The following is a 27,936-nucleotide window of genomic DNA, read 5'->3' on the forward strand; positions in this document are numbered from 1 at the left end:
GTAGACCAGGCTGGTCTCGAACTCACAGAGATCCGCCTGCCTCTGCCTCCCGAGTGCTGGGATTAAAGGCGTGCGCCACCACCGCCCGGCCAGGTTCTGTATTTTAAAAGGCCTTCAGAGCCCATGGTGCTGCTTAATCCCAGCACTCCAGAGGCAGTGGTAGGCAGATCTGTGTGAGTTTGAGGCCAGCCTGGTCTACACAGCCTGGACAGCCAAAGCTACACAGAGAAACTTGGTCTTGAAAAACAAGAAACAAAACAAAGCAAGCCCCTCAGGTTGATCTGACATCCACTGAAAGTTAATGTTGCTTAAAACACAAAGAGAAAAACACTCTGAAAGAAAGTCAGTTGATAGTAATCCCAACTGAATCCTTTCTTTCCATGGCACTCTGTGTAAAGTTTAGGTCTGTTTGCGGTGATTTTATTTTTAAATAAGAAGTATCCTAAAAAGCTTTTTACTTTAGTGTCTCTCTATGTAACTTCATTCATACTCACCTACTATATACCAGCTTGAAAGCTAACATTTCTCTTCCTCCCCCACATGCACACATGGGCAGGTGAGGTTGGGAGGGCATCATTTGATCTGGTTGCTGTTTTTGTTTCAGTTGTAGACATTGTATAGGATAAAGTACAATATAGTAAGAATACAAGATCATAGTCTAGCAGTACTAAAATTACTCTGTTCACTTTTCATATTATATTTAGTGAACAAAATTTGGCATTGATTTTCTTGGGGAAATTATTTTCAAGACACATGAAATTAAGAACTTTAACTTTCAGAAAAAAAAAAAAAAGTGTTGTCTCTTGGCAGCAGATGGCAGACATTGCTGCTGTTGTTGAGTTTCCACTTTTCCAGGAAATGACTTCCATCTGCAGCAAGAAAAATGCTGACCTTTATATGCTTGCGGGTCCCTTGTTGCATGCAAATGCCAGTCTGATGCTACATACATTGTCAGCTTGTCTGAAAAGGATGTGTTAGGCAGATTGTTTTCTTTTTGGAGCTTCAGGTTTTTGGAGACATAGTCTTCATTTGTTTTAAAACTGACACCGAATTCTTATTAGTTGGCTCATCTCTGGAAAAGGCTTGGTTCAGGTCAAATGGTTAGGTGCTACCCTGGATACACAGCACGAGAATCACCGGAAACTTGTTAGAAATGCAGATTCTTTGGCCCAGTTCCAGCTTTACTGAGTTCAGAGTTCCAATTATAGAGCTACTAAGCCGTCCAGGCAGTTCTGGTGCCTATTATAATCTGGGTCCATGGGTCAGGTTTAGTTTTTCTAATTATAAAGGAAAGGATGGCAGTGTGAATTATTATACAGGTGCTGTTAATGCTGATTAAAGCTCGATCAATCAAGAATGCGGTAGCTAAGATGGCCTAGTTTGTAGCATATACATTTATATATGTATATAAACATTTAAAAATTATATTTTAAGACAGATTAGTATAACCTAGGCTGGCCACAAACCCAATCCTTTGCTCCCCAGTTTTGAGTACTAAGGTTATAGGATTGTGAAATGATGCTTGGTTTAGTGTATACTGTAGCCTATGCATTTTTTAAAATGTTGTATTAGGCAAGTTAGCATCTCTGAACCTCAATTTCTTGATTTATAAAATATTAGCCATTATAGAAATATGGATCACATTTGTATTCTGTACTCAATGAATATTGATTTGAAAACAAATCAAACTTAGGAGTTAAGATAGGAGCTCAAAGCAAGTTTACTTTTGAGAATTAGGATTTTCTTTCTTAATTGTTGTCTTTTCTGATTACTAGGTTTTTTTGTTTGTTTGCTTGCTTTGCTTTGTTTGAGATACTAAAGGATGGGCCATTTGTGGTGTCCATTCCTTCGTTTTTTAGTTGTCTGTTCATCTTTAATTGAAATTAAATTATTAATTTCTAGGAAAATTTTGTATATTAGATTATTTCTTTATAGATAGCATTTTTAATTCAAATTCTCATTCTTTGCTGTTACAAGAACTTCAATTGAAGGGTGTGCCTCTAAGTTTTTATGACTATTTCTTCTTAAGAATGTTTTAGCCTTGAGTTCTTACTTTTCTTCCTCTTTCCTTTTGTTTCTTCCTCTTTTTCTCCTATTCTTGTTCTTAATTTTACTTTTTAAAAAGATTTGAGAAGCCAGGCCATGGTGAGTGAATTTTATGATAACTTAAAAGTATATCTGATTCTGTTTTGTTTATCTTCAAGGCCATGTTTTTGGTGTACTGTGCACTGGAGAAAGAACCTGTGCCAATGTCCTTGCCTCCAGCCTTGGTGCCACCTTCTAAGAGAACAATGGTCAGTATATCAGGCTCCGTGTGGTCGGTCCCCTCTTCAGCAGCCAAGGACTCTTACCACTCCTTACCACCTGTAGGCATTTTACCTACCAAAGCACCGTTAAGACAGGTAGAAAAATTTGTCAGTGTTAAAGGATTTTACTTTAACAAAGTGCATGAATGTGATTGGTAAAATTGGAGGAGCAAAGATGCTGCACTTGCTCTAGTTGAGCCTGCATGACGTGATGCCACAGAGGAGGCAGATGCTCCTTATGTCCTGTGGGTGTTTGACTGATCTATAGAGATTAAAGATGGAGATAGAAGATACTGTGTGCTAATATGCATGCTCTCCCTGTCATAATAATCATTTTTAATCTGTAGTTAACTCTTGATTCTTTAGATCACGTTACTAATTCTGATCAATTCTTACTTCCTTTGACCTATCTTTGGTCAGGTTGTGTAATAGCAACTGTAATGACAGCCTGTACAAGCTCAGCTCTGGGCAAGAATGCTGCATGCATAGAAAATGAAGCTTGGGGAGTATGTAGATTATTTATTTATGCAGGCTTTCCCAGATACCACTTTTAGTATTGGAATTTGTAGGCCAGGGCTTAATTGTACTTGAGTTTACTGGTTTCTAAAAAAAAAAAAAAAAAAAAAAAAAAAAAGTGTTAAATTGGCACCTGTAAATGTTTTAACTGGTGTGTAATTCTATTGCCTTCTCTTCATACTTTTTGGTTGTGATGTATGGGAACCAGTGCACTGACATCAGGTTATTTGGATATATTTGTTCAGATTGGTGACAAATACACTTATGGTTTGAAGAAATATTATTTCAAAGTTGGTTTCATTTTGATAGAAACTTCTCTTCCCTCTCCAGTGGGTTGTATCCCCTGCAGAAAAGGCTAAATATGATGAAATCTTCCTGAAAACGGATAAGGATATGGATGGATATGTGTCTGGTCAAGAGGTCCGTGAAACCTTCCTGAAAACAGGTTTACCTTCTGTCTTACTAGCCCACATCTGGTAAGACTTTATTTTAATAGTTTTTCAAAAGTGTGTGTGTGTGTGTGTGGGTGTGTGTGTGTGTGTGTGTGTGTGTGTAGTGTTATATCTAGTTTTTATACTTTTTTCTAGATTTTGAGAACAGGTTAGTAATTGTTTCATTTTTTATACAGAAAATTCAAATATGAAGAATTATTGTGTATAATAAACAAAAATTCAGGAGTGGTATTAAAAAACAGGTGGAGCATTTTTTTGTTTATACCAATTATAAACTCTTAGAATGTTGTTACGAAAATCCAGCTATCTGAAATTTAAACAGTTTAATAAGTAATACCTTTAGGTGCTGGAGATATAGCTCAGTTGGTAGAGTTCCTAACTAGCATGCAGGAGGGCATGGATTTGATCCCTTGTGTTACATGAATTGGGTATGGTGACATACACCTGCAATCCCAGTACTCATGGAAGTGCAAGATCAGCCTGGAATAATGAGACCATGTCTAAAGAAAAAAAATTGCTTTCATTTTGCTTTAGAGCTGAATAGTATTTCATTTTTTATATATACAAACTTTTGTTAGCCACTTATCTATTGATGGAGATCTGTTGGTATCATTTCATTCCTATAGAGAATAGAGCAGCAATAAACAGGGATGCAGATATCTTTGCAAGAAAATAGATGTATCATATTGAGATTACTTGAAAGAAAGAAAAATTCTGTGTGTTCTTTTTGTGAGTCCTTGCCTGTACCTTACACATGGACATCTGCAAACAGATACACACATAGAAATAGTAAGTATCACAGGTAGTAGGAGAACAAGAAAGGGTGATGAGGAAGGGTGGAGTGCAGGTAAAGAATACATGAGTCAGCCGGGCGATGGTGGCGCACGCCTTTAATCCCAGCACTTGGGAGGCAGAGGCAGGCAGATTTCTGTGACTTCGAGACCAGCCTGGTCTACAAGAGCTAGTTCCAGGACATGCTCCAAAGACACAGAAAAATCCTGTCTTGAAAAAGCCTAAATAAATAAATAAATAAATAAATAAATAAATAAATAAATAAATAAATAAAATAGATGAGTCGTGAAAGAGGGTTTAAACTTGGGTTTCTAGTTTTAACTCTATCATAGATTTTTAATTTTTTTGTGCATAAACATGTAAGCAAAATCCTATAGCTTCAGAATGGCTGTGTATATTCATGATTTGAATATGTTCGTTGAGGTGTATAGACTTTTGGTCTAGGCAGTTGCTTGTTTGAATGGCTACATTAGTCTGTGTGGGGGATGTTTGTAACATTTGTACAAGATAGTGTTTTTTTTTAATTAAAAAATAAACAGTGATGTACATGTCTAATCCTGTAAGATGTACATATTTGTATGACACTTGTTCATTGGTAATGCATTTCATAGTACATATAATAATGCATATGAAATTGCTTTGTCTTGTGCCTGCCCCTACCCTGGTAACTCTGCCAGATGTTATCTTGAGGTTTTAAAGAAGCAACAAACACAAAAAGTTGCAAAGAGAAACTTAGAAGAGAGCAGAGCATAGTAGGTCTGTCTTAAGAGAGATGAATATCCAGACTGGAAAAGATTAAGCTTGCATAGCTGAATCTACAGCCTTTGAGTACCTAGGCTGAGTACACAGAACAAAGTAACTGTCACAAATGGGTTTGGTGCTGTGCTCAGGCTTTAATCATGCATTCCCTTTCTTATGGTACCTCACAAAAGGAGTTTCTTTACTTACAGAGGAAGAAACTAAGATTGAGACCTCAAAAAATTTTGTTCCAGGTTATAAGGACTTAAGATAAAAGCTGTACTCCACATTTGGCTTGATACCTTGTCTTTTTGTCAACTACCCTGATATCCAGTCTTTTTGTCAGGCTACCCTGACTTTCAGAGAATTAAACATTTGTAAAGCTGAATTTTAAAGAGAAGAAAAAAAGGCAAATAGAATGAAACATTTATTCTCTCCCTTCAATTGACAGGTTTTACTGTATTTTCTGGTAAAATTTATTACTTGACAATTTCGTATGTATGTAATAAGTTGTGGTCATTCACATACTCCATTACCATCTTGTATCACCATTCTATATTCTGGAGCTCTTCTTTACAATATATCTCTTTTCAACTTTTATGTTTTTGTTTGTTTTCTAATAACCTTCTGAGCTTAATTAGGGTTGCTTGCATATACATGGGTGTAGTATTATTTACTGGATCATGTGCAACTTGCCAGGGACTACTTTACTGAAGAAAAATGACTTCCCTTCCCCGGCAGCCATTAACTACCCCAGGCAAGGGTTGGGCCTCCTGTGCCCCTCTCCTAGCCATGCTGCCGTGCTGATGGGCTCAGCCTTAGCCGGTGGCCACTGCTGTGTTTGTGAGTGCAGCAGCTGTGTCATGTTCAGAAGACAGCATTCCCCAGCACCCTTTCCATCTTCCTGCTCATACATTCTTTTTACTTTCTCTGAGCGTTGGGATTTTTGTTTTGTTTTGTTTTTCTGACAGCCCTGGCTGTCCAGGTTCTTGCTCTATAGACCAGGTTGGCCTTGGACTCAGAGATCCACCTGCCTCTGCTTCCCAAGTGCTGGGACTAAAGGTGTGCTTCACTACTGCCTGGTTTCTTTTTTAGCATCTTAATGTGCTCCACTTCTTTAACTTTTTATGTGAGTTTTGAGCAGCCTGTGATCTTTTTCAATTCAGCTAATTATTTTTAAAACATTAAAATCATATGTTTTTCTCTTGGGTTTTGGGAGTAATAATGTAGCACTTATGTTCTGTTCATTTTGTTTATTTGTATAGGTCACTGTGTGACACAAAGAACTGTGGGAAGCTTTCAAAAGACCAGTTTGCCTTGGCTTTTCACTTAATCAATCAAAAGTTAATAAAGGGCATTGATCCTCCACATATTCTCACTCCTGAGATGATTCCACCATCAGACAGGTCAAGTTTACAAAAGGTAAGAAAACTTTAAAGAGGACCTGCATGCCTGATAGAAAGGAACCAATGCTGTGTCTAGTCACAAACATGGAGGGGCAGAGCACTCCCATTTGGTTTAGTGTATCTGTGAGCATGCTCACAGACCTTATATATTCCTAATATAGCATCCTTGAACTGCCAACCCTACTATCCATCACACATATGACTGCTGTACTTTATTATATTAAATTGAAGTTGTGTTTTTTTTTTTTTTGAAACAGAGTCTCATATAGCCCAGCCTGGCATTGAATACTGTATAGCTGAGAATTACTTTGAATTTCTGATCCTTTCTTCTTTCACTTCCCAAATGCTAGGATTATAAGCATGCACCATGGCTAGTCAATTTTTATGAAAAACTAAAGAAGGAAGGAAGCATTAGCTATAATAATTAAATTGTTACATTTCAATCTTACAGAAAACAAAACAAATTTGGAAACAAAATCCATAAGATAGTGATTGCTTAGTATCAATTTTACATCAAAATAGCCTTCAAGAAAAACTGTATGTTGAGGAAAATCTGTATGCATTTCTTTGCCATAGGATGAGCGTTCATTCTTAAGTATATATCTGAGCTTCATATCTAAACATCTAGAAGTTAGTTGGGTTTCTGGTCAGCAGTAGAAATTTTCAAAGCATTTTCATTTTAACCATGTTGTACTTTGAATTTCATTTCCTTGTCTAGAAGCTCTTTTTAATATAGCGCATTTACAATATCATGGTCTGCAATAGACCTTTCAAAAGACTTATATGGTGGGTTTAGTTACTTTTCAAACTAAATAACCAGGTGTCGATTGACCCTGTAGTCTCAGCTCCTGGGAAGGCTTAGACTAAAGAATTCTTTCTGTTTGTTTGTTTTCGAGACAGGGTTTCTCTGTAGCTTTGGAGCCTGTCCTAGAACTAGCTCTTGTAGACCAGGCTGGCCTCAAACTCACAGAGATTTGCCTGCCTCCCTAGTGCCGGGATTAAAGGTGTGTGCCACCATCACCCTGCTAAAGAATTATTGAATCCAGAAGTTCAAGGGTATCCTGGGCAGTGCAAGGAGCCCTCATCTAAAAAAGACCCAAACAAAATAAAACGTCTCACCCAAACTTTCCATCTTTAAATCTCTTCTCACCTGTGTCATAAATACTGCTGTGGTGATATTTCAGGGTTGTCAAATGTGTGTTATTAAGAACTGACTTTCAGCCGGGCGGTGGTGGTGCACTCCTTTAATCCCAGCACTCGGGAGGCAGAGGCAGGTGGATCTCTGTGAGTTCGAGGCCAGCCTGGTCTACAAGAGCTAGTGCCAGGATAGACTTCAAAGCTACAGAGAAACCCTGTCTCAAAAACTAAAAAAAAAAAAAAAAAAAAAAAAAAAAAAAAAAAAAAAAAAAAAAAAACCTGACTTTCAAGTACCAATAAAATGTTTTGATTTTGCATTAGTTTTATAAGATAGTTAAAAATTCCATTTTAACCTAACAGAAGTCAAAAATGGACTTTTCCCCTCCAAATAAAGTAAATGGAATTCACTATTGCCAGGTCCTGAGAATTAGTTATATGAATGAGGTTTTGTACTTTGTGAGTGTTTTTAAACTCTTGGATGTGTGACATGAACTCACTAGGTCGTGGAGCGACTGAAAGTGATGCTGCACAGAAAGATGTAGGGTACAGACTTATACCTATGCATTCTGTTCTGTTCTGTATCTCAGCAGTGTAACACTGTAGACATCATTCATGTAGGATTTTATTTCTGCATTTTTAATTTATAATGACTGAAACTTTCCAAGAGAATATAAATTACTGAATCGATTTTGTTTGTACATGGAATCTGTATAATAGTAGGCACTTGAGGTTGTATCTGTTAACATAGTTTGTAATTAGTAGACTTCTCAGAAGACCATTTACTGATGGAGGTGGGTCTTGTATCTTATCTGTTGGTTTCATTGGTTAACTAATAAAGAAAACTGCTTGGCCTGATAGGACAGAAAATTAGGTAGGCGGAGTAAACAGAACAGAATGCTGGGAGAAAGAAGCCGAGTCAGGCAATCGCCATGATTCTCCCACTCCAGACAGACGCAGGTTAAGATCTTTCCTGGTAAGCCAGCTTGTGGTGCTACACAGAATATTAAAAATGGGTTAGATCAATATGTAAGAGCTAGCCAATAAGAGGTTAAAACTAATGGGCCAAGCAGTGTTTAAAAGAATACAGTTTCCGTGTAATTATTTCGGATAAAGCTAGCCGTGCGGGCTGAGCGGTGGGAAGCGGCCCACCGCTCCTACAACAATTTACTAGAGCATGCTAAGGTATGCTTATTTCTTGGTGCCAGATTCATTGAAATATTTTATAACTGTTAGTTTTGATATTTTATAACTGTTGCCTTATCTATTAATCAAAAATATTAAAATTTGTACTGACTTTCAAATAATCTCTTCTCATTATCTATTTTTTTATTTTATTTAAAAGAACTGCATTTTTTTGTAGCTTCAACTAAACCATTTTGAATGTCGCTTTCCTCCTCTCTGTGTTTTTTCTAGTTTGGACTGTTTTTTCCATTCTGCCGCACTCTGCTTTCGCCTTTCTTGTACTGTCAGTTTCTTAACTCCCCTCTCTCTCAAGGTTAGAGCTTTATTTTATGCTGTCTTTGTTGTATTTTAGCATTACAGTTTTTTATTTACACGGTATATTTTGAAATTAGAGTGTTTTTTATGTGGAAAAGTTGATAAACAGTGAAAACGGTTGATCAGCATGCTTTTGTCATGTGTCGTTTGATACTTACATGCACTGTGGTCTGACTTCCCTGGACTCCTCAATCCACTTAAAATTATTAAGGTGAGGCTTTGATAAAATGCACAAAACAACATGAGAGAAAATATTTGTAGGGTGCATGTGGGGTCGGAGATGCTCAGCAGTTCAGAGCACTGACTGCTCTTCCAGAGGATCCAGGTTTGGTTCCCCACTCACAGGCATGGCAGCTTACAACCGTCTGTGGGATCCAAAGCCCTCTTCTAGTTCCCACTGGCACCAAGCGCACATTTTCTACACAGACTTGTAAGCAAGCAAACACCCATACACATAAAAAATAATTCAAAATTGAATAAATGAATAAAATAATTTTAAAAGACGGGCATGCTACAATTTTTCTTTGTGTACCCTTCATGTACTATACATAATTTTAGTTGAACTTTTCCATATTTGCTTACATGCCATTTTAATAATATAAAGCTATTACCTTCTAACTTGTTTGAGGCTAAACTAATTTATTTAACTTAATCTTATTGGTGTTTTAATAGCAAAGGCTGCAAAATATAATCCACTTTTTAAGAAGAGGTATGGAAGCCATGTTTCCTGGTGTACTTGTACCTCTAATAGAACTTTTCTCAGTAGCATTTAAGTGATAGAAATTATTCTTGGTAATGAATGTGAGATCAAGTTCTATTTTTTTTTCATTTTTTATCAACCTAACCCCATAGGTCAAGTTTAGATAAAACTAAAACTTAGTGAATAACTGTCTCCTGCAGAAATCTGCTTTAAGATTCTTAATTTAATATGGCTTCAGTAATGGTCTGTATATTAATGGAGCTTAATAAGACAGTTAAGTATTTTTGAGAATCATGGCACTGTGCACCTTTAATCTCAGCACTCCAGAGACTGAGGCCAGAAGGTTTACAGTAAATTTAAGACTAGCCTAGGCTACATAGTGAGCTCAAGAGTAGCCTAGGCTACATAGGGAAGTGCTGTCTCAACTGCCCCTCTAAAAGAATTATATTTGATGTAAGGTTGTAACTAATATAAAATTTGAAGTTTAATTAATTGAATCTTTATAGATGAGTTTTAGTGCTAATAGTCAAAACAACTCAGTATTAGCAGGCAATGTGATAATAAAAAAAAAAGTAGAAGGAATTATTTGTCAAATTTTATTAACCAGTTTGCTAAGTTTACTTTTGGCACAATGTTTTCTAAGTTACTTTGGCATGCAAATGCCAAAGGTCATGTTATAAAATACAGTTGTATTTAATCTGAAGATTTTTGATCAAATTAATGGTTCAACTTTGAGCAGTCCCTTGATTTGTTTCCCAGCTCTAAATTTAGTTAATACTCACCTCCCAGTGACTCACTTTTTAGATTACTTTTGAGACCTGATTGATAGGCTCAGCAGTACCTGGTGAATTGTAGTGATTGTGTAAGGGTGAGGAATAGAATAGTATGGAGCATTTAGATCTCTTCTGCTGTGCACGTGGTGACACATGGAAGTCACAGCATTAGTATTATCAACTCAGTTTTATGTTCTAATCGTAGATCTCACACAGTCAGGTTTTAGTTTTACTATTTCCAGAAGCTGATGATTCTGTTATTTGTTAATCTGATTGTAATGGTGTGTATAAGTCGGGTTTTTAAAGGAGCAGTCATCCTCTTGTTCTGACTTTAGAAAGAAAACCGGACATCAATGGCAGTTCAAAAAAGAAAAAGTTACTTCATTTGATCTAAGTAGGCAGGGCAGAGATTTATTTCTCCATTTTCTGGGTGAAGAGGATATAGTTAGCAAAAATAACAGAATGTAGATTAAACCTAGATTTTGTATCTATATAAGTATCATTTGGTAACCAATTCTGATATCATCCTTTTTTTGTTTTTTTTTTTTTTTGTTTTTGTTGTTGTTTTTCGAGACAGGGTTTTGGAGCCTGTCCTGGAACTAGGTTTTGTAGACCAGGCTGGTCTCGAACTCACAGAGATCCTCCTGCCTCTGCCTCCCGAGTGCTGGGATTAAAGGCGTGCGCCACCAGCGCCCGGCTGATGTCATCCTTATTAAAAGAAAGCTATGTGTTGGTATATGATGTCCCATTTAATCCCCATACATGGGGAGAGGCAGGAGGATCAGGAATTCAAGGTCACCGTTGACTCCACAGCGCCTTTAAGGCCGTCTTGGGTAAATGAGGCCCTGCCTCAAAAACACAAAAATGGACTGGAGAGATGGCTTAACAGTTAAGTGTGTAAACTGCTGTTGCAGAGGGACTGGAGTTTGAGTTTGACTCCCAGAACCTGTGTCGGGCTGCTTACAACCACCTGTAACAGGGGATCTGATGCCTTTTTTCTGGCCTCTGTAGTACGCACATGCACACAGAGTTAAAAATCTGTTTTTAAAAAAAACAGAAAAACACTGATACACACTAAAAAAATTAAAAAATGAAAAGAAATATTTTCTGTATATAGACTTACATACATGGTGATAGTAGTGTTTATTGTAGGACATGTTTGAGCAGTTGGTCAGTTGATTTTTGGTTAGATTAGATAATAAAAGCATTTAACAAAAAGTATTTGTTGAGTAAAGTCAACCACCATTATAATTCTGAGACTCAACAAAATTTATGTACTTATTCTGTGCTAGATAATGTAAATAGAAATATATCATCATCCCTGTTGCTGCTAAATCACACATCTTAATGGAGGAATTAATTTCTAATCTTTCATGTGTTTATTTACTGCAGAATTCTGGGTAAACTAGGATCATGTGACAAAGGCAATGGGATCTGGGGTGTGAGTTTATATTATTGAATAATAGCTTTCTGGAGGGTGTAAGGGAGCTGTCTTAATATACAAATATATATATATATATATATATATATATATATATATATATATATGGTTGTGGAAAGTATTTTATTAAATGAGTTAAAAGTGATAATATGTAGTAAAATGGAATACCTTGTTACCTTGTATGGCTTTAGCATTTTGAGTGTTTAGCATTTATAGTAGTAATGTATAACTGTGAATTTTCTGTTTTTAGACCATCATAGGATCAAGTCCTGTTGCAGATTTCTCTGCTATTAAGGAACTAGATACTCTTAACAATGAAATAGTTGACCTCCAGAGGTATGTAAAGTAAAATTATAGCTAACTTTATAGGCACACATACAGATTATATGTATAGTATATGTGTATTATATAAACTTCCTCATTTTCTATGCACATTTTGATAAATACTACTTTATTTCTTTAAATACCATATTTCTGCTTAAGTGGGATCAGAATGCTTTTTTAAAAAATCAAATATAAGCTAGGTGGTGGTGATGCACGCCTTTAATCCCAGCACTCGGAAGGCAGAAGCAGGCGAGTCTCTGTGAGTTCCAGGGCCAGCCTGGTCTACAGAGCAAATTCTAGGACAGTTAGTACTGTTATACAGAGATACCCTGTCTTGAAAACAAACAAAATTAAATATAAGGGAAATGATAAAGGAAGACACTCACTGTTGACCTCTTGCCTTCACACTCACACATCTGTGCATATACCCACAAATACACAAACATACACCTATACCTTTTTATTACTTTGTTTCAAGACAGAAGTAAACATTGGGTTACTGTGTCTATAATCATGTTTATATTTTATTTTCACAGGGCCTGTAAATGCCCCATTAAACATTCTTGCTTATGTGTGTATTATCATTTAAACCGCTAGTTAGGAAAATACCTGTCTCTGTGCCTCTCAAGCTGATGTAGACAGACATGTTCTTCAGTGTTCTACGCTTGCTTTCTTGACTTGCACAGTTGTTTAGTGTATAATATGCCTTTATAGTTACTTTAATAGGAATTAGCACCATAGATAAAATACTCTTTTGTTGCCATTTCTAATAGTTATTACTTTTGGGCATTTAAGCTTTTACCAAGCTTTGATAATTGGGATATTATGGCTGTTGTATGTATATAGTAAATGATAACTAATAACCTATGAGGAGCATGCCTAGCATTTTTAAGTTTTTGTTAGATCACCAAGTCTTTAGGATATTTCATTATATACCTAGTCTTTCAGTATTTTTTTTCTGTACTAAAGTTTTTACTCTTGAGGTTTTGTTTTTGAGTCTTTTTAATAGAATGAATGTGTATAACTATGATATAGGAAAGAATTCGAACAGTGTATGTGATGTTTACTAAATTGCTTTTTGACACAAGATTTCACTTTTATTGTTTTTTTTTTACCATTTTTATTTATTTATGCATTGTGTGTGCACATGTGTGTGAATGTGCTGTGGTGCATATATAAAGGCCAGAGCATAACCTTCTGGAGTCAGTTCTCTCCTCCACCAGCGGGCCCTGAGGATCAAACTTAGATTGTCAAGCTTGGTGGCAAGTGCCTTACCCATTGTGCCATCTCACTGGCTCTTTCATTGGTTAGAGATGAAGATGTTTAATTCCAAAGACTTCCGGTTGACATAGGATATACTACTCAGACTCCCAGTAACTCACTGTTGTTAGTTTAATTCTATTTTCATTTTTGATCAAAGTATGAAGGGCTCTTCCTTCATGGTGTTCCCCTGCAGATCACAGAGGCATATACCTTTAATTCCAGGACTCAGGAGGCAGAGGCAAGCAGAACTCTGAGTTCAAAGTCTTATCTACAGAGAGAGATCCAGGATAGCCAGCGCTACATAGAGAGACCCTGTCTGTCTAAAACAAAACAAAACACCAAACTGCAGCAACAACAAAAAACCCATAGCGTTTCCCTGTCACCCAGACCATTCTTTTTACTTCCCACAGTATATTCTCTCCTAGGACACTTTAAAATTTCATAAGAGCAGATATTGTATTTACTCTTTCTACCTTCAGAAATAAGCAAGGTGCTTTAACCATCTTTTGCTTTATTGTTATATTAGTCACTTTGCTTCTTATTGAGGAGATGTATGACAGAAGCAACTGAAGCAAGGAAGGATTTATATTGGCTCACAGTTTCAGAGGGTTCGGTCCATCATAGCAAAGCAAGCTGGATGGTGTGAGTGGCTCTGTCCACCGAAGCAGGCATCTGTTGTAGAACTTCTCATGCAGCCACCAGACCACAAAGCAGAGACTACTCTGGCAGTGGGACTGGGCTATGACTTTCAAAAGCCCACTCCTAGTGACCCAACTCCTTCAGCCACAGCAGACTCCCAAAAAGCAATACTAACTAAAGACCACATACTCAAATGTAACAGTGTGTGAGGACATCCACATTCAAACTATACTAATCCCTTTCCTCTAACCACCTGCTACAGGTAGGCATATTACCTCTCACCTCAGCCTGCCCCCTTATTTATTCATTGTCTCTCATGTTACTGTTCTCATTTGCCTGGCTATACCTTTAACACTGTAAGCATCTATTCATGCTTGATGGCCCAAGTTAAATATCTCTTGTTAAGCTGTTTTTAAAATCTTTAGGTTGCCAGTTATTCTTTTTCTATTTCCAGAAACTTGATCCGTTTGTTTATTATTTTTATTTTTTCAAGACAGGGTCTCTCTGTGTAGCCCTAATTGTCCTACCACTCACTACATAGACCAACCTGGCTTTAAACTCACAGATTTCTACCTATCTCTGCCTCCTGAGTACTGGGGTTATAAGTGTATACCACCATGCCCAGCCAGTTCTTTTTTTTTTTTTTTTTTTTTTTTTTTTTGGTTTTTCGAGACAGGGTTTCTCTGTAGCTTTGGAGCCTGTCCTGGAACTCCCTTTGTAGACCAGGCTGGCCTCGAACTCACAGAGATCCGCTTGCCTCTGCCTCCGGAGTGCTGGGATTAAAGACGTGCGCCACCACCGCCCAGCGCCCAGCCAGTTCTTAAAAGCTTTTTGTGGATCCCATAAGAATCCTTTCTCTGAGCTGGGTGGTTGTGGGGCACGCCTTTAATCCCAGCACTCGGAGGCAGGCAGACCTCTGTGAGTTCAAGGCCAATCTGGTCTATAAGAGCTAGTTCCAGAACAGGCTCCAAAGCTACAAAGAACCGTGTCTCAGAAAACAAAACAAAAAAAGAATCCTTACTCCGAAAGTAAAATGCCTCAGAGAAGTTTTGGTTTTTTTATTTGTTTGTTTGTTGTTGGGGACAGGTTTTTTTTTAAAGATTTATTTTTAATTATGTGTGTATGGGTGAATCAGGTGTCAGTGGTGGCCAAAAGTTTAGGTTCCTGTGGGGCTGGAATTATAGGTGGTGTTATGGGTCCTGGGAATGGAACTCAGATCCTCTGCAAGAGCAGCTTGTGGTCTTAACCACTCAACATCTCTGCAGTCCGCTGTGAGAAGTTCTGGACAGATGAAAGGTGCAGGAAAATGAGACTGCTTCAGTCTCTTGGACAGCGTGGTCATGTAATTTATGCTGAGGCAAAAGTTAATATTTTGACTTCTGCTAGCTTCTACTTCCTTCTTGCCTGTCCTGTTAGCAAAGCATAAGGAAGCAAAAGCCACATCCTGTCAGGCCTATTTGTTTTCCTGGTTTGAGGTCAATAAGCAATAGGTAATTATAGTAGTTATTGGGATTGTGCTACATCAACTTTATATAAATTCTTTTTTTTAATTCTTGCAACATCCCTGAAGTGGAAGAGGTTTTTAATCTTGATTTAATAGTTTTTAAATTATTTATTCTGTGGGGGCATGAGGATGCATATGCATGTATATAAACATGCATGCCACAGAGATAGGTGGAGGTCAGAGGACAACTTGTAGGCTAGAACCTGGTTGTCAGTCTTGGTCACAAGTGCCTTCACCTACTGAACCACCTTTCCAGCTCCTGTGTCTTATTGTAGAGAGGCTGTGCAGTATAGGATTTTAGTGGTAGAACTTTTGACCAGATTCCCAGATTATCTGACACCCTTTTGTCAAAAAAATTTTTTTCACATTCATTTAATATGTGGGATGGTGTGTGCACATGGAGGTCAGAGGACAACTTCTGGAATGAGGCTTTTTCTCTTCTTCTACCACATTTGTCCTGGAGATCAAACTCTTGCAGTGCTAGGCTGCAAGTTCCTTCATTCACTAAGACGTCATACTAGCCTGATTTGGACAGATTTACTTACTATGTCTTAGTTTCTTCATATCTAAAATAGAAATGCAAACTCTATGTGGATGCTGAGAACATGGTAAATCAGTACAAGTTATTAGTTGTCATCCTCAATGCTCAGCTCATACTTCAGCGTGTACGACTTACTAAATCGTTGCTCAGTAAGTACTGTTTAGAATAGGTAAGTGAATTCTTTTTCCTAGGTGAAGACAGACTAGGACCGTTGTAGCCAGATAGTCGGTGCCATGTCTTTGCCCAGGAATTGACCTAATTGGGGCAGTGAGGGAATGAAGAAAAGACAGACACAGAGAGACCTCCAGAGACTAAAAAGCTGGGGTTGGGTGGGCCAAGTTCATGGATAGAGAAGCCACAGCACCCAGGAAGCTCAGTGTATCATATGAAGTTGGTCAGGAGGTAGGATTATCCATAAAATTGCAGAAGGGGACAGGGTTATTAAACATAGTTGAACAAGGAGGCAGGGCTTTTTTTACACAACTGAACAAGGAATCAGGTCTAGCGAATCTCTGTAGGAGCAGTCTGCAGGTGGTAAAATTGGGGACTAGAGGAAGGCTTTACCATCCCTTTGAGCCTCACAGGAGTGGGCTGGGCTGGGGTAGATTTGCCAGTTCCCCATGGGGCGAATGCATTGGTCTAGACATGTCCATGTAAATATGTTCCTCGATATATAGGCTTCTGTCTTGTTTATATTCAAGAACTGATATAAAACAACAATAACAGCTTTTGACACCCTGGAAATGAGTCTTTTAGTTCCATATTCTGTCATCATCTGGGTCTCAACCTCTCATGAGGTACTTGAGTTCTGTCTGCTTACAGGAGTTTTATTGTTGTTTTGTTCTTTTGCAGTGCTTGGATCAGGGCCTATACTGAGTGAGCTCTCACCACTGAAGGGAGAGAGAGCCTTATGAATTCCCAACTCAGAGACAGAGAGATATATTGTTGGTCACATATGTGATTCATTATGCAGCAGTAAATAACTAATACAGAATAAGTTCATAAATTATTTTTAAAAATTTTTTTTATTTTTTATTTTATTTATTTAATGTGCACTGGTGTTTTGCCTGTATATGTTTTATGTGAGGATATAGGATCCTCTAGAACTGGAGTTACAGATGGTTGTAAGCTGCCATGTGGGTACTGGGATTGATCCCAGGTCCTCTGAAAGACCAATCAGTGTTCTTAACTGCTGAGCCATCTCTCCAGCCCATCTATGTGATGATATTTTGTTTGTGATCTAACAATAAAGCTTGCTGAAATATCAGAGAAGTAAAGGAGCCAGCCACTATAGAGACTTTTTACCTCTGCCCAGTCTGCTTACCAAACTGGGCAAGATCCTGTCTCCGCAAATCCTCAGACTCAATGCGCTGAGCACCTGTCTCCTCCACCTTATATTTCTCTTTCCACCCATCCATATCCCTTCCTGACTTGACCATCCTAGTGCTGGGATTAAAAATGTGAGCTACCACTGCTTGGGTCTTTTTCAGACTGATTGAATCTTGTGTAGCCCGAGGTGACCTTAAACTCAGAGAAGGCTGTCTGCTTCTGTTTCCCAAGTGCTGAGATAGTGCCACCACTACCTGGCCTCTATGAGTAACTAGTATAACTAGCTCCACACTCTGATCTTCAGATGAGCTTTATTTGTGTAAGCACAAACAAAATATCACCACACATCTGTTTTCAGTAATTTATGTCCATGGATATATTCTCTTACTTTTCAAGAAAGGGGGGGGGGCTTATTAAAATGGCTAACCTCCCTCTAGAGTAATGGTGGTGCACTTGGTCTTGCAGAGATTCTCAGTTCAGCTCACAGCAGCCACATCAGGTGGCTCACTCACACTGTCTTATAGCCCCAGTTCCAGGACATTGGAAGCCCTCTCCTGGCCTCTGTAGTCACTACACACATATAGTACACATTTATACTTCTCCCCCATGCTCCACACCGTAAAATAAAAAATTAATTTTAAAAAAGAAAACAGCTAGCCAAGAACTAAGAATTGTCCATATATATCATACATTCTTAAATGTTTACAACATTTAACTTGATTAGTGTGATAGATTATAAATAAGGACCTCTAAACTCTAATTTTTGCAAAATTAAAAACCTAAAGTAAAAATCAGCATCTGTCCTCAAATTTTAAAGTTTTTAACCAACTTGGAATAAAATGTTACCTGACTTCTAGACTCATTGGATGAAAAGCTACAGCATGTCATCTGCTGTGTATGGTTATTACTTTACTTTAACCCTAGACTTCTGACAGTTCCAAAATAAGCAAGTCAGGCTGCTATGTAGCCTTTCCAGCAATTTTCATCAGCTGCTGAATAATAAAAGCCTCTGCTTCCTTTCTTCCACACAAGCCAAAAAGGAAAGAAGAGTCATCTTGTTAAGTTCTGTCATTCACTGCTCAGAAACAAAGACTCAGTCTGATCTAGAAACCTCCAGGGCTCAGCATTTCCTGTATGCTGCAGCTCTGCATGTTTACCAAGTGCCAGAGCTTGCTTACCACCGTCTCCGATGCTTCCTCTCAGCTTTCCATACCATATGTGCCTCTTCCAGAATTGTAAATTCTCACCTATGCTTTCTTTTTCTTTTACATTAATTTTAATCATTGATGTAGATAGGGAAAAATTTATCATTTTAACCATTTTACATGTTGCCTTTTGTTTTGAACCTGGATATCAATCCTGAGGTTTTTGTGAGTGCTCAAGAAACACTGAGCAGTGTATCTCCAGCTCTTAATTTTTTTTTCTGAGTTGGGCGTAGTGATGAATGCCTTTAATCCCAGTACTTGAGACGCAGAGACAGGCAGATCTCTGTGAGTTCAAGTCCAGCCTGCGCAACATAATGAATTCCAGGACAGTCAATAGTGAGACTCTGTCTTAAAAAAAGAAGAAAAAAAAAAAAACAAAAGAAGGAAGAAAGAAAAATATTTTCCTGAGGCAGGATGTTACTAAGTTGCCCAGGTTGGTCTAAAACTCCCTGTGTATTTGTCCTTGAAGTTGGAGTCCTCCCACCTTCCAAGTTCTAGGACCAAGGTGTGGTACACACTCAGCCTCAGTGTGTATTTTAATTGATATTAAGTACATTTGTTACTGCTATCAACAGTCGCTATAACTTTAATCTTCTAAAGTTAGATAGTTTGATGTTATGTGTGTATATTTTTTGTGTTGGGGGAAAGAGCAAAAAGGAAAGCAGCTCTGTAGGAGACCCTATTCAATATCAGCTTCGTGTTCTATAGATTTAAGAAAGACTTTGGGGAAATCAATGTTTGTAAAAGTCCAGGCATAGTTGCTTTGTGTGCTGTGATAGGTAGGAGACATGAAGTCCAGGATGAAGGCCCATTACCACCTCTATATTAGTTTAGACCATGTCCTGAAACTTGAGTGTCGCGGGGAGAAAATATCACTTTTAGTTCAGCTCCTTATGAAACTAGACTCTACATAGTGATAAAGAACCACAAGCAAGAAAAGCAACATACCTAGCATGTTGGCAGATGTGACAGGCTGCACGTCCATGCACATCCATGAGCATCCTGACCAGCTCCACTAGCTCCCCACTCCCAGACCCTCTTTTATTTTGAAACATGGTGTCACATAGCCTAGTATGACTTCAAACTTGATATACCAAGGGTGGTCTTGAATTTCTAAACCTCTGCCTCTACCTCCTGAATGCTGGGATTACAGGTATGACTGTTAAGGTATCCAGTTTTATCCTGTACGCCATTTCATGCATGCTACATGAAGCCTACCAATTGAATTACAGCATAGCTCCCTATAACCTATTTTAGTCACATATAAAACTCCGGTCCTTTTAGTTTACTGATGTTACAGATAATATTTTAATAGATTGTGTTTCTACTAACAAACATACAGGTTTTAATGCTTTTGTCACTTAAATCTTACAGAAAGTATAAAATTAAGTTTTGAATCAAAATTGTAGTAGTGCCATTTCTTGTATTTGCTTGTGTGTTTACCTTTACCGAAAACCTTTACATTGTCATATGCCTTTGAGCTGATTGCTTATCATACTTTCATCTGAAGGACTCTTGTTACCATTTCTTATAGGACAGCCCTACTACTATTTGTTTATCTAGGAATAATTTAAGGCCAGTTTGGTCAGGTGTGGGATTTTTGTTGTTGTTCGTTTTAAAGACAGATCTAAGTTGATAGTTCTTACTGGCCTGGGACTTGATGGGAACACACAGAGATCTGCCTGCTTCTGCTTCCTAAGTGCTAGGGGTTGCAGGTATGTGTTTGCCATGCCTGGCAGGTACAGAATCCTTGACTGACAGTTTAAATGTGTCTGTGTATCTCCTTCCTTCCGCCTCTCCCATCCCTGTACCACTGAGCACCAGCTCTAGCTCCAGCTCCACTCCTTAGATGGATTTTCTACTCTTGTCTTGTAACCATAAGTCCTTTTTACATGTTGAAAAAGTGTTTCGTCGATATTAAGTACAACTAATACTTAGGCTCAAAGCCTATATCTTCCATCGTGTGTATTTTGTCGTCCTAACTGAAGATAATGATATTAACATTCACACATGAAGAGTAAGACTTGGCCTCTGTCAGAAAGACAGTTTCATAGCAGCCTGAATTAGACTCCAGGTCTCCTGAGTTTTATTTTTCTTACTCTAAAATTCAGGCACCTCACTGAAGATTATTTATTGAAGTAGCGTACCTCCCTTTACTTGTAATAGAAATTAGTAGTTAAGTTTCGTGGTATTAGCATTTTTAAATTTAGATTGCACCTTAAGGAGTTTTACAAGAAATATCAAGACTGAAAAAAAAATAGTTTTGTGAGTTTTTACAGGCTTTCTAGTTTTTAATGATTTTTAGTTTTAGAAAGTGATGGATGCTATGTTCAGAAAAATGACAATAAATATGTATCTGGGAAGGATGTGGAAAGTGATGTAATCCTGTCTGTGATACTTTTGGCTTCATATCAGCGTTAAGACAAATGGTTTCCTCTATTCTCCCTATAAACTGAGCCTGGCAAAATAGAAGTAAATTGTTGCCTCAGGTTTTCTTAACCTGACTGCCCTTGCATTGAGCCACTTCATGTTAAGTTTCTACACTTATCCACTCTGGACATCTAAAAGCCTAGCTTGAACCTTACTTCCTTGATGGGTCCAATGTGAAGGTACACAGAATCAAAACTGCTAGCCTCTCAAATGCCAGGAGTTCCATCCTTTCCTATCTGTAGTATGGGTTCTGTGGATCTCAGTACATGCAAGCATGTGAGAGTGAATAGGGCAGAGGGATAGTCTAAATGGAGGATGGGTAGGATAATTTCTTTCCCCTTTTCTGGAAATTACTTTTTTATTTTTCATATAATATATCTGAGCAGCTTGGGAAGCTAAATATATCACTTTTAATTGTGATATAGAGCCTTGAATAGTTTTTAAAGTATGTTAAGAATGCCTTGAGGACTGAGGAGGTGGCTTATCAGTTAACATGGAAGCATATATAAGGGGACATCGTTAATGCTGGGTAGGTATGGTGGTCTACCTGTAATCTCCATATGGGAGGCAGAGACTAGCCAAATCTTCAAGCTCTAGGTGCGAGTGAGAGACTGTGCCACAATATGCATAAGGAGGGAGAGTGATCAGGGAAGGTATGTCTACCTTGCTCCCCACATGCATACATGTCTTCCTGTTCATATACAAAGGAACACACACATATACATGCATATAATTATATAAAAGTACACTAAAATGTTGGGGGGGGGGTGTTTTTTCCAAACAATTTCTCTGTGTATCTCTGGCTGGCCTCTAACTCAGAGATCCACCTGCCTCTGCCTCCCAAGTGATGGGATTAAAGGTGTGTGCCACCACCACCACCTGACATCACATAAAAATTTTAAAGGTGTTTTGTATTGGTTATTTATATATTATTTTTTTAAGAAAGGAAGAATATAAGAAAATCAGCCAGTCAATTTTCAAGCATCTAAATGTATGTTTAAATGTTTTTAAAATAAGAGTGTAGTTAGAGGTTAGCAGCTATTTCAAGACAACAAAATAACAATTTGGTGTTTCTGAAATTATAATCTAAATTAATTTTTATACATTGTCTGGCTAGTACAATGTTATGGTACTTAGTTTTGACCATAAGAGAAATTATTAAAGGAACCAGAATATTACTTAGATAAACATGAATTAGAAGTTAAATTTTATTGATCTCTGAGCTAATATGTAAAGATTCTCTTATTTTGGAGACTGGAGTCAACATACGTTTAGAGATATTTCTATTGCTCCCCCTTCCCAATACCTTAAAAATATTAGCAGCAGTTTGTACTCTTAAATCATCCTCCATTTTATTCAATCGTAGATCCTTGCTGGTAAAAGCCCAAATTTTGGTGCCCTGTCTTCATTTTTCACCAAGTGAGCTTCCTGTCTCCTGTCTCCACTACTTTAAGTCAGCTCGCTGCCTTCTTGCAGCTCTGTTTTCCTTGTGCACATTCTGTCTCCTCAACAGGCACTGTGAGTAACAGGAGTTAACAGCAGCCTAGGGAGGGTTGAGCAGACACTGTCAGTAACAAGAGTTAAAAGAGCAGCAGAAAGAATTTAAATGATGCACATTCACATTTGAGACTGCTGTGGCAATCTCCGATACTGTATAATGTTTTCTATTTTTGTTACCTTCTGTCTGAAATGGAGCTCTGAAGTGTTACTGACCTTGTGTGGAATGTCTCTGAGGATTTGGGAGATGGAGCTGGGGGGGGGGGCGCTAGATTTTCATGTGACTTATCTCTGACATACTGCAGCAGGACTGAAAACACTCATCTGCTCACATAAGGAGGGAAAAATTACAAGATTGAGCTATCAGAATTTGTGCTGTATTTTCAGATTTTTCTCCCTTGTGATTTTCTATTTTACAATTTCACCTAATTTGATAAAGGTTGGAGGTGGGGGGGGGTTGGCTTTTTCAGACAGTGAGGGATGGAAGGAAGACTGCAACAATGATTCGAATGGTAAGGGACTGTTTAAAATCTCCATCTGACAAACGGGTAGTGAGCTCCCTGGCCATCTCAAGTATTTGACAGTAACAATGTACAAATAATAGCTTTATTGGAGTGCCTTTTTCTTCCATACAAATCTTAAGATCATTGTACCTACATATCCAAAACAGCTGCCTCACTTTAACAAGAGGAGATACACAAATAAGGCGTGTAGTTTCTTTCTTACGTATTCGGTATAATTTCCTCACTTTCTTTTATGACAGAGTTAAATGAAATCTGAGCTTACATTTAGGTTCTGTTAGCTACTGAGTTATGTTAGTTATTTGAAACATGGTAATGACCTGGTAAGGTGTAACTGCCATACTAGACTTCTTAAATGCTGTCTTCCCCTCTCCATATTGCCTTCTTCTCCCCACCCCATGTATTGCTGGAGAATTCTGTGGCATTTTACCTCTCATTTTATAGAAAATAAGAGCAGTACATGTGAGTGGTTTTAGTAAACATGGGAAGTTAAACTTGTTATAGGAAAAGAAATAGCTTTATTTTATAATTTAAATCTTAAGTTTTTTGAGATACATTTATATGATTCCAGCTCTGTTAAAAAACAGGAATTTGGGATGATACTTCAAAGAAGAGCCTTGTAAGTTTGATTTGAAGGGAAAACTTAATGCTTTTGTGTTTTTAAATATAATGTATATGATTTTGTTTTTTGACCAATTGGGTTTCGTAGATAGTCCCAAAAAAACCTTTTTGGAGTAAATGTGATATATCATACAGCATGCTACCTGTATATTATCAATCTTTTACATTTTTCTATGTTATTGCATTCTAAAATGATGCACACTGGTGATTTAAGAGAAATTAACACATAAATGCCTCTTTTTCTTAATATTGCTCACTGTTTCTCTCAGCCATTCTTATTTAATAGGACAGTGGTAGTTAAGGGTTAAGCATACAGAGCTGATGCAACTCCTCCTTTTCTTCACCAGCGTTTTTCATTGGACAGTATCACCATAGCAACAGTGACATCAGTGAAACCTGAGTGTTCTATTGATTAGTTTCTGCTTCTTCCTTTTTTAATCTATCCTTTTTCACCACATTTTAGTGAGGAAGCATTTTTTTTTTTTTACAAATAGAGCCTATATTGATTTCTATCCCATAAATAATTTAAAGAGGGTAGAAAATTCTGCCCTTCATTTAAAAATTGAATGTTTCAACATGTATTTAAAAAGCGATTCAGGCTTAGGAGGATGGATAGCCATACCAGCTGTAGCTGATGTTCTCAGATATTCTTGCATTGTTTGCTGGTCTTCTAGGGAAAAGAACAATGTGGAACAGGACCTTAAAGAGAAGGAAGACACAGTTAAGCAGAGGACAAGTGAGGTTCAGGTAAGTGAGCTATTTTGCCTTATTTCTAATGTAGGAATGAATATTCATTGTAAATGTATTTTCTATTTGATGGTTATGATATTAGGTCTAGGGAATATCTAATATTTGTATGACATAAATGTTTCTTTTTTTAAATGATTGTTGTTGCTCTGAATTCTGCCCTTTAAAAATTATACTGCAATGAATATAAGCACATGTTTATAGATTTAAGAATATTTTAATGATATTTACCTACATATTATTCAATAAAGATAACTTTGAATGACTTGATATAAATAATATTACACCAATAAAATTAAACTGGAGCATCATCAAAAACCAAATTGCTTTTTCATGCATGTAAGGTTTTTTTCAGCTGGGAGACCTACTATTTTCAAGAGTGTTTCTCATGTCACTGTTAGAATGGGGAATGATAGAAAGCAATTTAAAATAACATCTTATGAATTGCTTTATAGCTAAAATACCTGAAACTTTTCATTAAGAAATTTAATTCATTTTTTGCTGTTGTATTAGTAATTATATTTTATAAATAGAGGAGATAATAAACCTGTTTCTATTTGACAAATGTGACAGTATTGAGCAGCGTTTCAAGTGGCCATGTTTCTGGGGTGCATTTTCTCAGTGCTGTATGTGTGGGCACTGGTAGCAGCTGCCAACAGGAGCTCATGGATAGGCATTTCCTAATATGTTACTTATGTGTTAGATTTTCCTACTTGTACTTTTAAGCAGGTAGAAACTGGGGTTTGCTAGATCATTATTTTGTTTTGATAGAGGAAAACCATGCTAGGGTGGGGAAGATGATTCACTAAAGGATTGAGGAAGCCAAGGAGACTTGTGGTTGGTAGTTGACTCTGATTGGATGACTGCATTAATTTAGTTTTTGGAATTTTCCTAAAAGTGGTATGAAAGTCAAGAGATTTATTGTGAACATTTCTCTTTCTGCTATTGCTAATGGGTGTGGACTGGTAAGCTGCTTGAGTTTCGTTGTTTTGTGTAAGCCTCTTGAAAAAATGCCAACAGTAAAACTTATTGCTGGACACAGCTTGGGAACAGAGGATAAAAATCTACAAAGGTTTTTTTTTTTTTTAATACGAAATAGATACAGTCACTGGTATAGTCATAGACATCCTCTATATTTAACCAGCTGCTATCCTAAAATACACAAGTTCTTATCATAGATAATATTTTGTTATTACATTTCTGGGGAAAAACAAACGAGATGGACATTTAAATAGCCAGTTTAGGAAAGATCTAAAATTTATATTGGTCCTTCAATATCCTCAAATATTTATAATTATAGAAGTTTTATTGCTAAAATTTTTCCATAATGTTTTGCTCATCTTCCTTAATGGTGTTAGTAGAATATCACTAAACTTTGTGATATCCAAAATGTATGATTGACACATGAAATCTGACTGGCTTCTACATAGGGTACTTCTAATATGCGGCATCTCAGATCTTGTGTAGTGTAGAACAAGTTGTGATGGCTGCAATTAAATTCACTGAAAAGTAACACTGAGATTAATGGAGTTCTGGGTTAGTGGAGTCATCTCTGTGTTATCAATGGTAATGAGATGCTAGACCCAGACAAGTGCAATTCACTCCTACTGAATTAGCTCTGACTTACCCTGTCATAAGGAGGTGCAGCCTAGGAGCAGCACTGACAATTAAAATCTGTCATTCCATCTTTCAGCACTTTCTTTTCTTTTTTTCCTTTTTGAAACAGAGTTTCGTTTAAGTCAGGCTGACATTGAACTCATTGTGTAACTGAGGATGACCCAGACCTCCCAGATACAGAGATTCCAAATGTACACCACCAGGGCCTGCTTTCAATATTACTTTTCTGTTTTTTTCTGGTAAAAGGCCATTTACTAGAGCTATTTCAAATAGCAGAATCTCAAAATGTATGCTTGGCTACTTCCTGACTCCACTTTCTAAAGGAGGTGCTAATGAGAAATGGAAGTAAAGACATTTCAGTCTATTGTTGAGTGTCCTACCTTGTCTCTTTTGAGTGTTGGTGTTTCTCCAGCTAATTAAATAACATGATTATATAAACTCAGTTCTCAAGCATAGAAATTAAAGTTTTAAAACCAAAAGCCTTAATATTTTACTTAGTTTTATTTTATGAATGTTTTGCCTGCAAGTATGTATGTGCGCCATGTAACACCTGGTGTCTGCAGAGAGCAGGAGGGGTGCCTGATCCCTCAAACTTGAGTTACAGGCAGTTGTGAGCCACTGTGTGGATGCTAGGAAATGAGCCTAGGTCCTCTGCAAGAGCAGCAAGTGCTCTTAGCTGCTGAGCCATCTTACCAACCCTACCTTGAGTTTTTTTGTTGGTCTCATTTTTGTTTTTGTATTGATGCTGGTGATTGACCTCAAGGCCTCACGTGTTTCCTCACTGGGCCGCACTCCATCCAAGTTGTTGGTTTGTGTTTATATATGCTCACTACTTTAAAGTAGAATATTGCTTTTCTAGGTTTTTCTTTCTTGTGTGATCTATGAGCTCACACCTTGAAATATTTTCTTTCCTTTCTTCTCTATGATCCCTGTCACTCTGGCACTGATGGCTGCTCACAATTAGATCTCTGCCTCTTGAGTGCACTTGTACATTTCCAGTCAGCCATTTTAGTGCTTATCATTAAAAGTTGGTCTGTCTTAAAATAAATCTTGTTGGAAAAAAAATGCCTTCAAGTCTGGACTTCCTATTCCTGTCAGTACTTTCCTTATTACTGTCTTACTTCATATTTATATACAGGCTGAGGAAATGTCTCAGTGAATAACAGTACTTGCTATACAAGCATGAAGACCCAAGCTAGAATTCCCAGCACCCACATAAAACCCAAGGCATTACTGCATGTACTTGTAACCCCATTATAGTATAACAGGTCTGCTAATCACCTACCTAACTCTAGGTTGAGTCAGAGACCCTGTCTCAAAGGATTAAGATGGAGAGTGATAGAGCTGGACATCTAAATCCTTCTCTGAGTTTTGCAGATCTGCATGGGCACCATAAGGCACAAGCATAAATGTGTACATACACCACAAACATACAGATAAATATACTATCATATATACATGTGCTCACACACACATTCCAGATTTCCATCTTATATTATGTGTTTCTTGATCTTGGAAATTTTGCTTTGGATCACATATGTCTTCTACTGTATTTGGAAATACATTGCTAGATATTTAAGGAGCTGTTTAAATAAAAATAAACTTTGTTCTTATGCATGAAATTAAAAATAGTACAGAATGCACCCAGATCCCACTGGCTAGAAGGATCGGGAACATAGTAAGTAGTTATAAAGTCCTACTTTATTTGACTTGGTTCATAGTAATGTCACATAAAAGGAAGCTCCTGGATATTTATATTTCATTAGTTAAGAATTAATAGGGGCTGGAGAGATGGCTCAGTGGTTAGGAGCACTTGTCTGCCCTTCCAGAGGATGCAGGTTCAATTCCCAGCACCCGCATGGCAGTTCACACCTGTCTGTAACTCAGTTCCAGGGGATCTGACACCCTCACACCAATGCACATAAGAGTAAATAAATTAT

The 27,936-nt window shown here is 37.5% G+C and overlaps 1 protein-coding gene across 3 annotated transcripts in view; it reads left to right on the forward strand.

The window, feature by feature from the left end:
- Eps15 (epidermal growth factor receptor pathway substrate 15) overlaps nucleotides 1–27,936 on the forward strand; it is a 101,890-nt gene that overhangs the window by 40,291 nt on the left and 33,663 nt on the right. For 2 of the 3 annotated variants that reach the window (XM_013348541.2, XM_013348542.2), the window contains exons 9-13: nucleotides 2,205–2,402; nucleotides 3,153–3,298; nucleotides 6,070–6,226; nucleotides 12,009–12,094; nucleotides 24,307–24,379. In XM_013348541.2, the coding sequence (XP_013203995.1) occupies nucleotides 2,205–2,402; nucleotides 3,153–3,298; nucleotides 6,070–6,226; nucleotides 12,009–12,094; nucleotides 24,307–24,379 (660 nt within the window). The remainder of the gene's footprint in view (nucleotides 1–2,204; nucleotides 2,403–3,152; nucleotides 3,299–6,069; nucleotides 6,227–12,008; nucleotides 12,095–24,306; nucleotides 24,380–27,936) is intronic. The other variant, XM_005353574.2, reaches the window with a different exon arrangement.

This window comes from Microtus ochrogaster, chromosome 10, assembly GCF_000317375.1.
Source record: "Microtus ochrogaster isolate Prairie Vole_2 chromosome 10, MicOch1.0, whole genome shotgun sequence".
NCBI lineage: Eukaryota > Metazoa > Chordata > Mammalia > Rodentia > Cricetidae > Microtus > Microtus ochrogaster.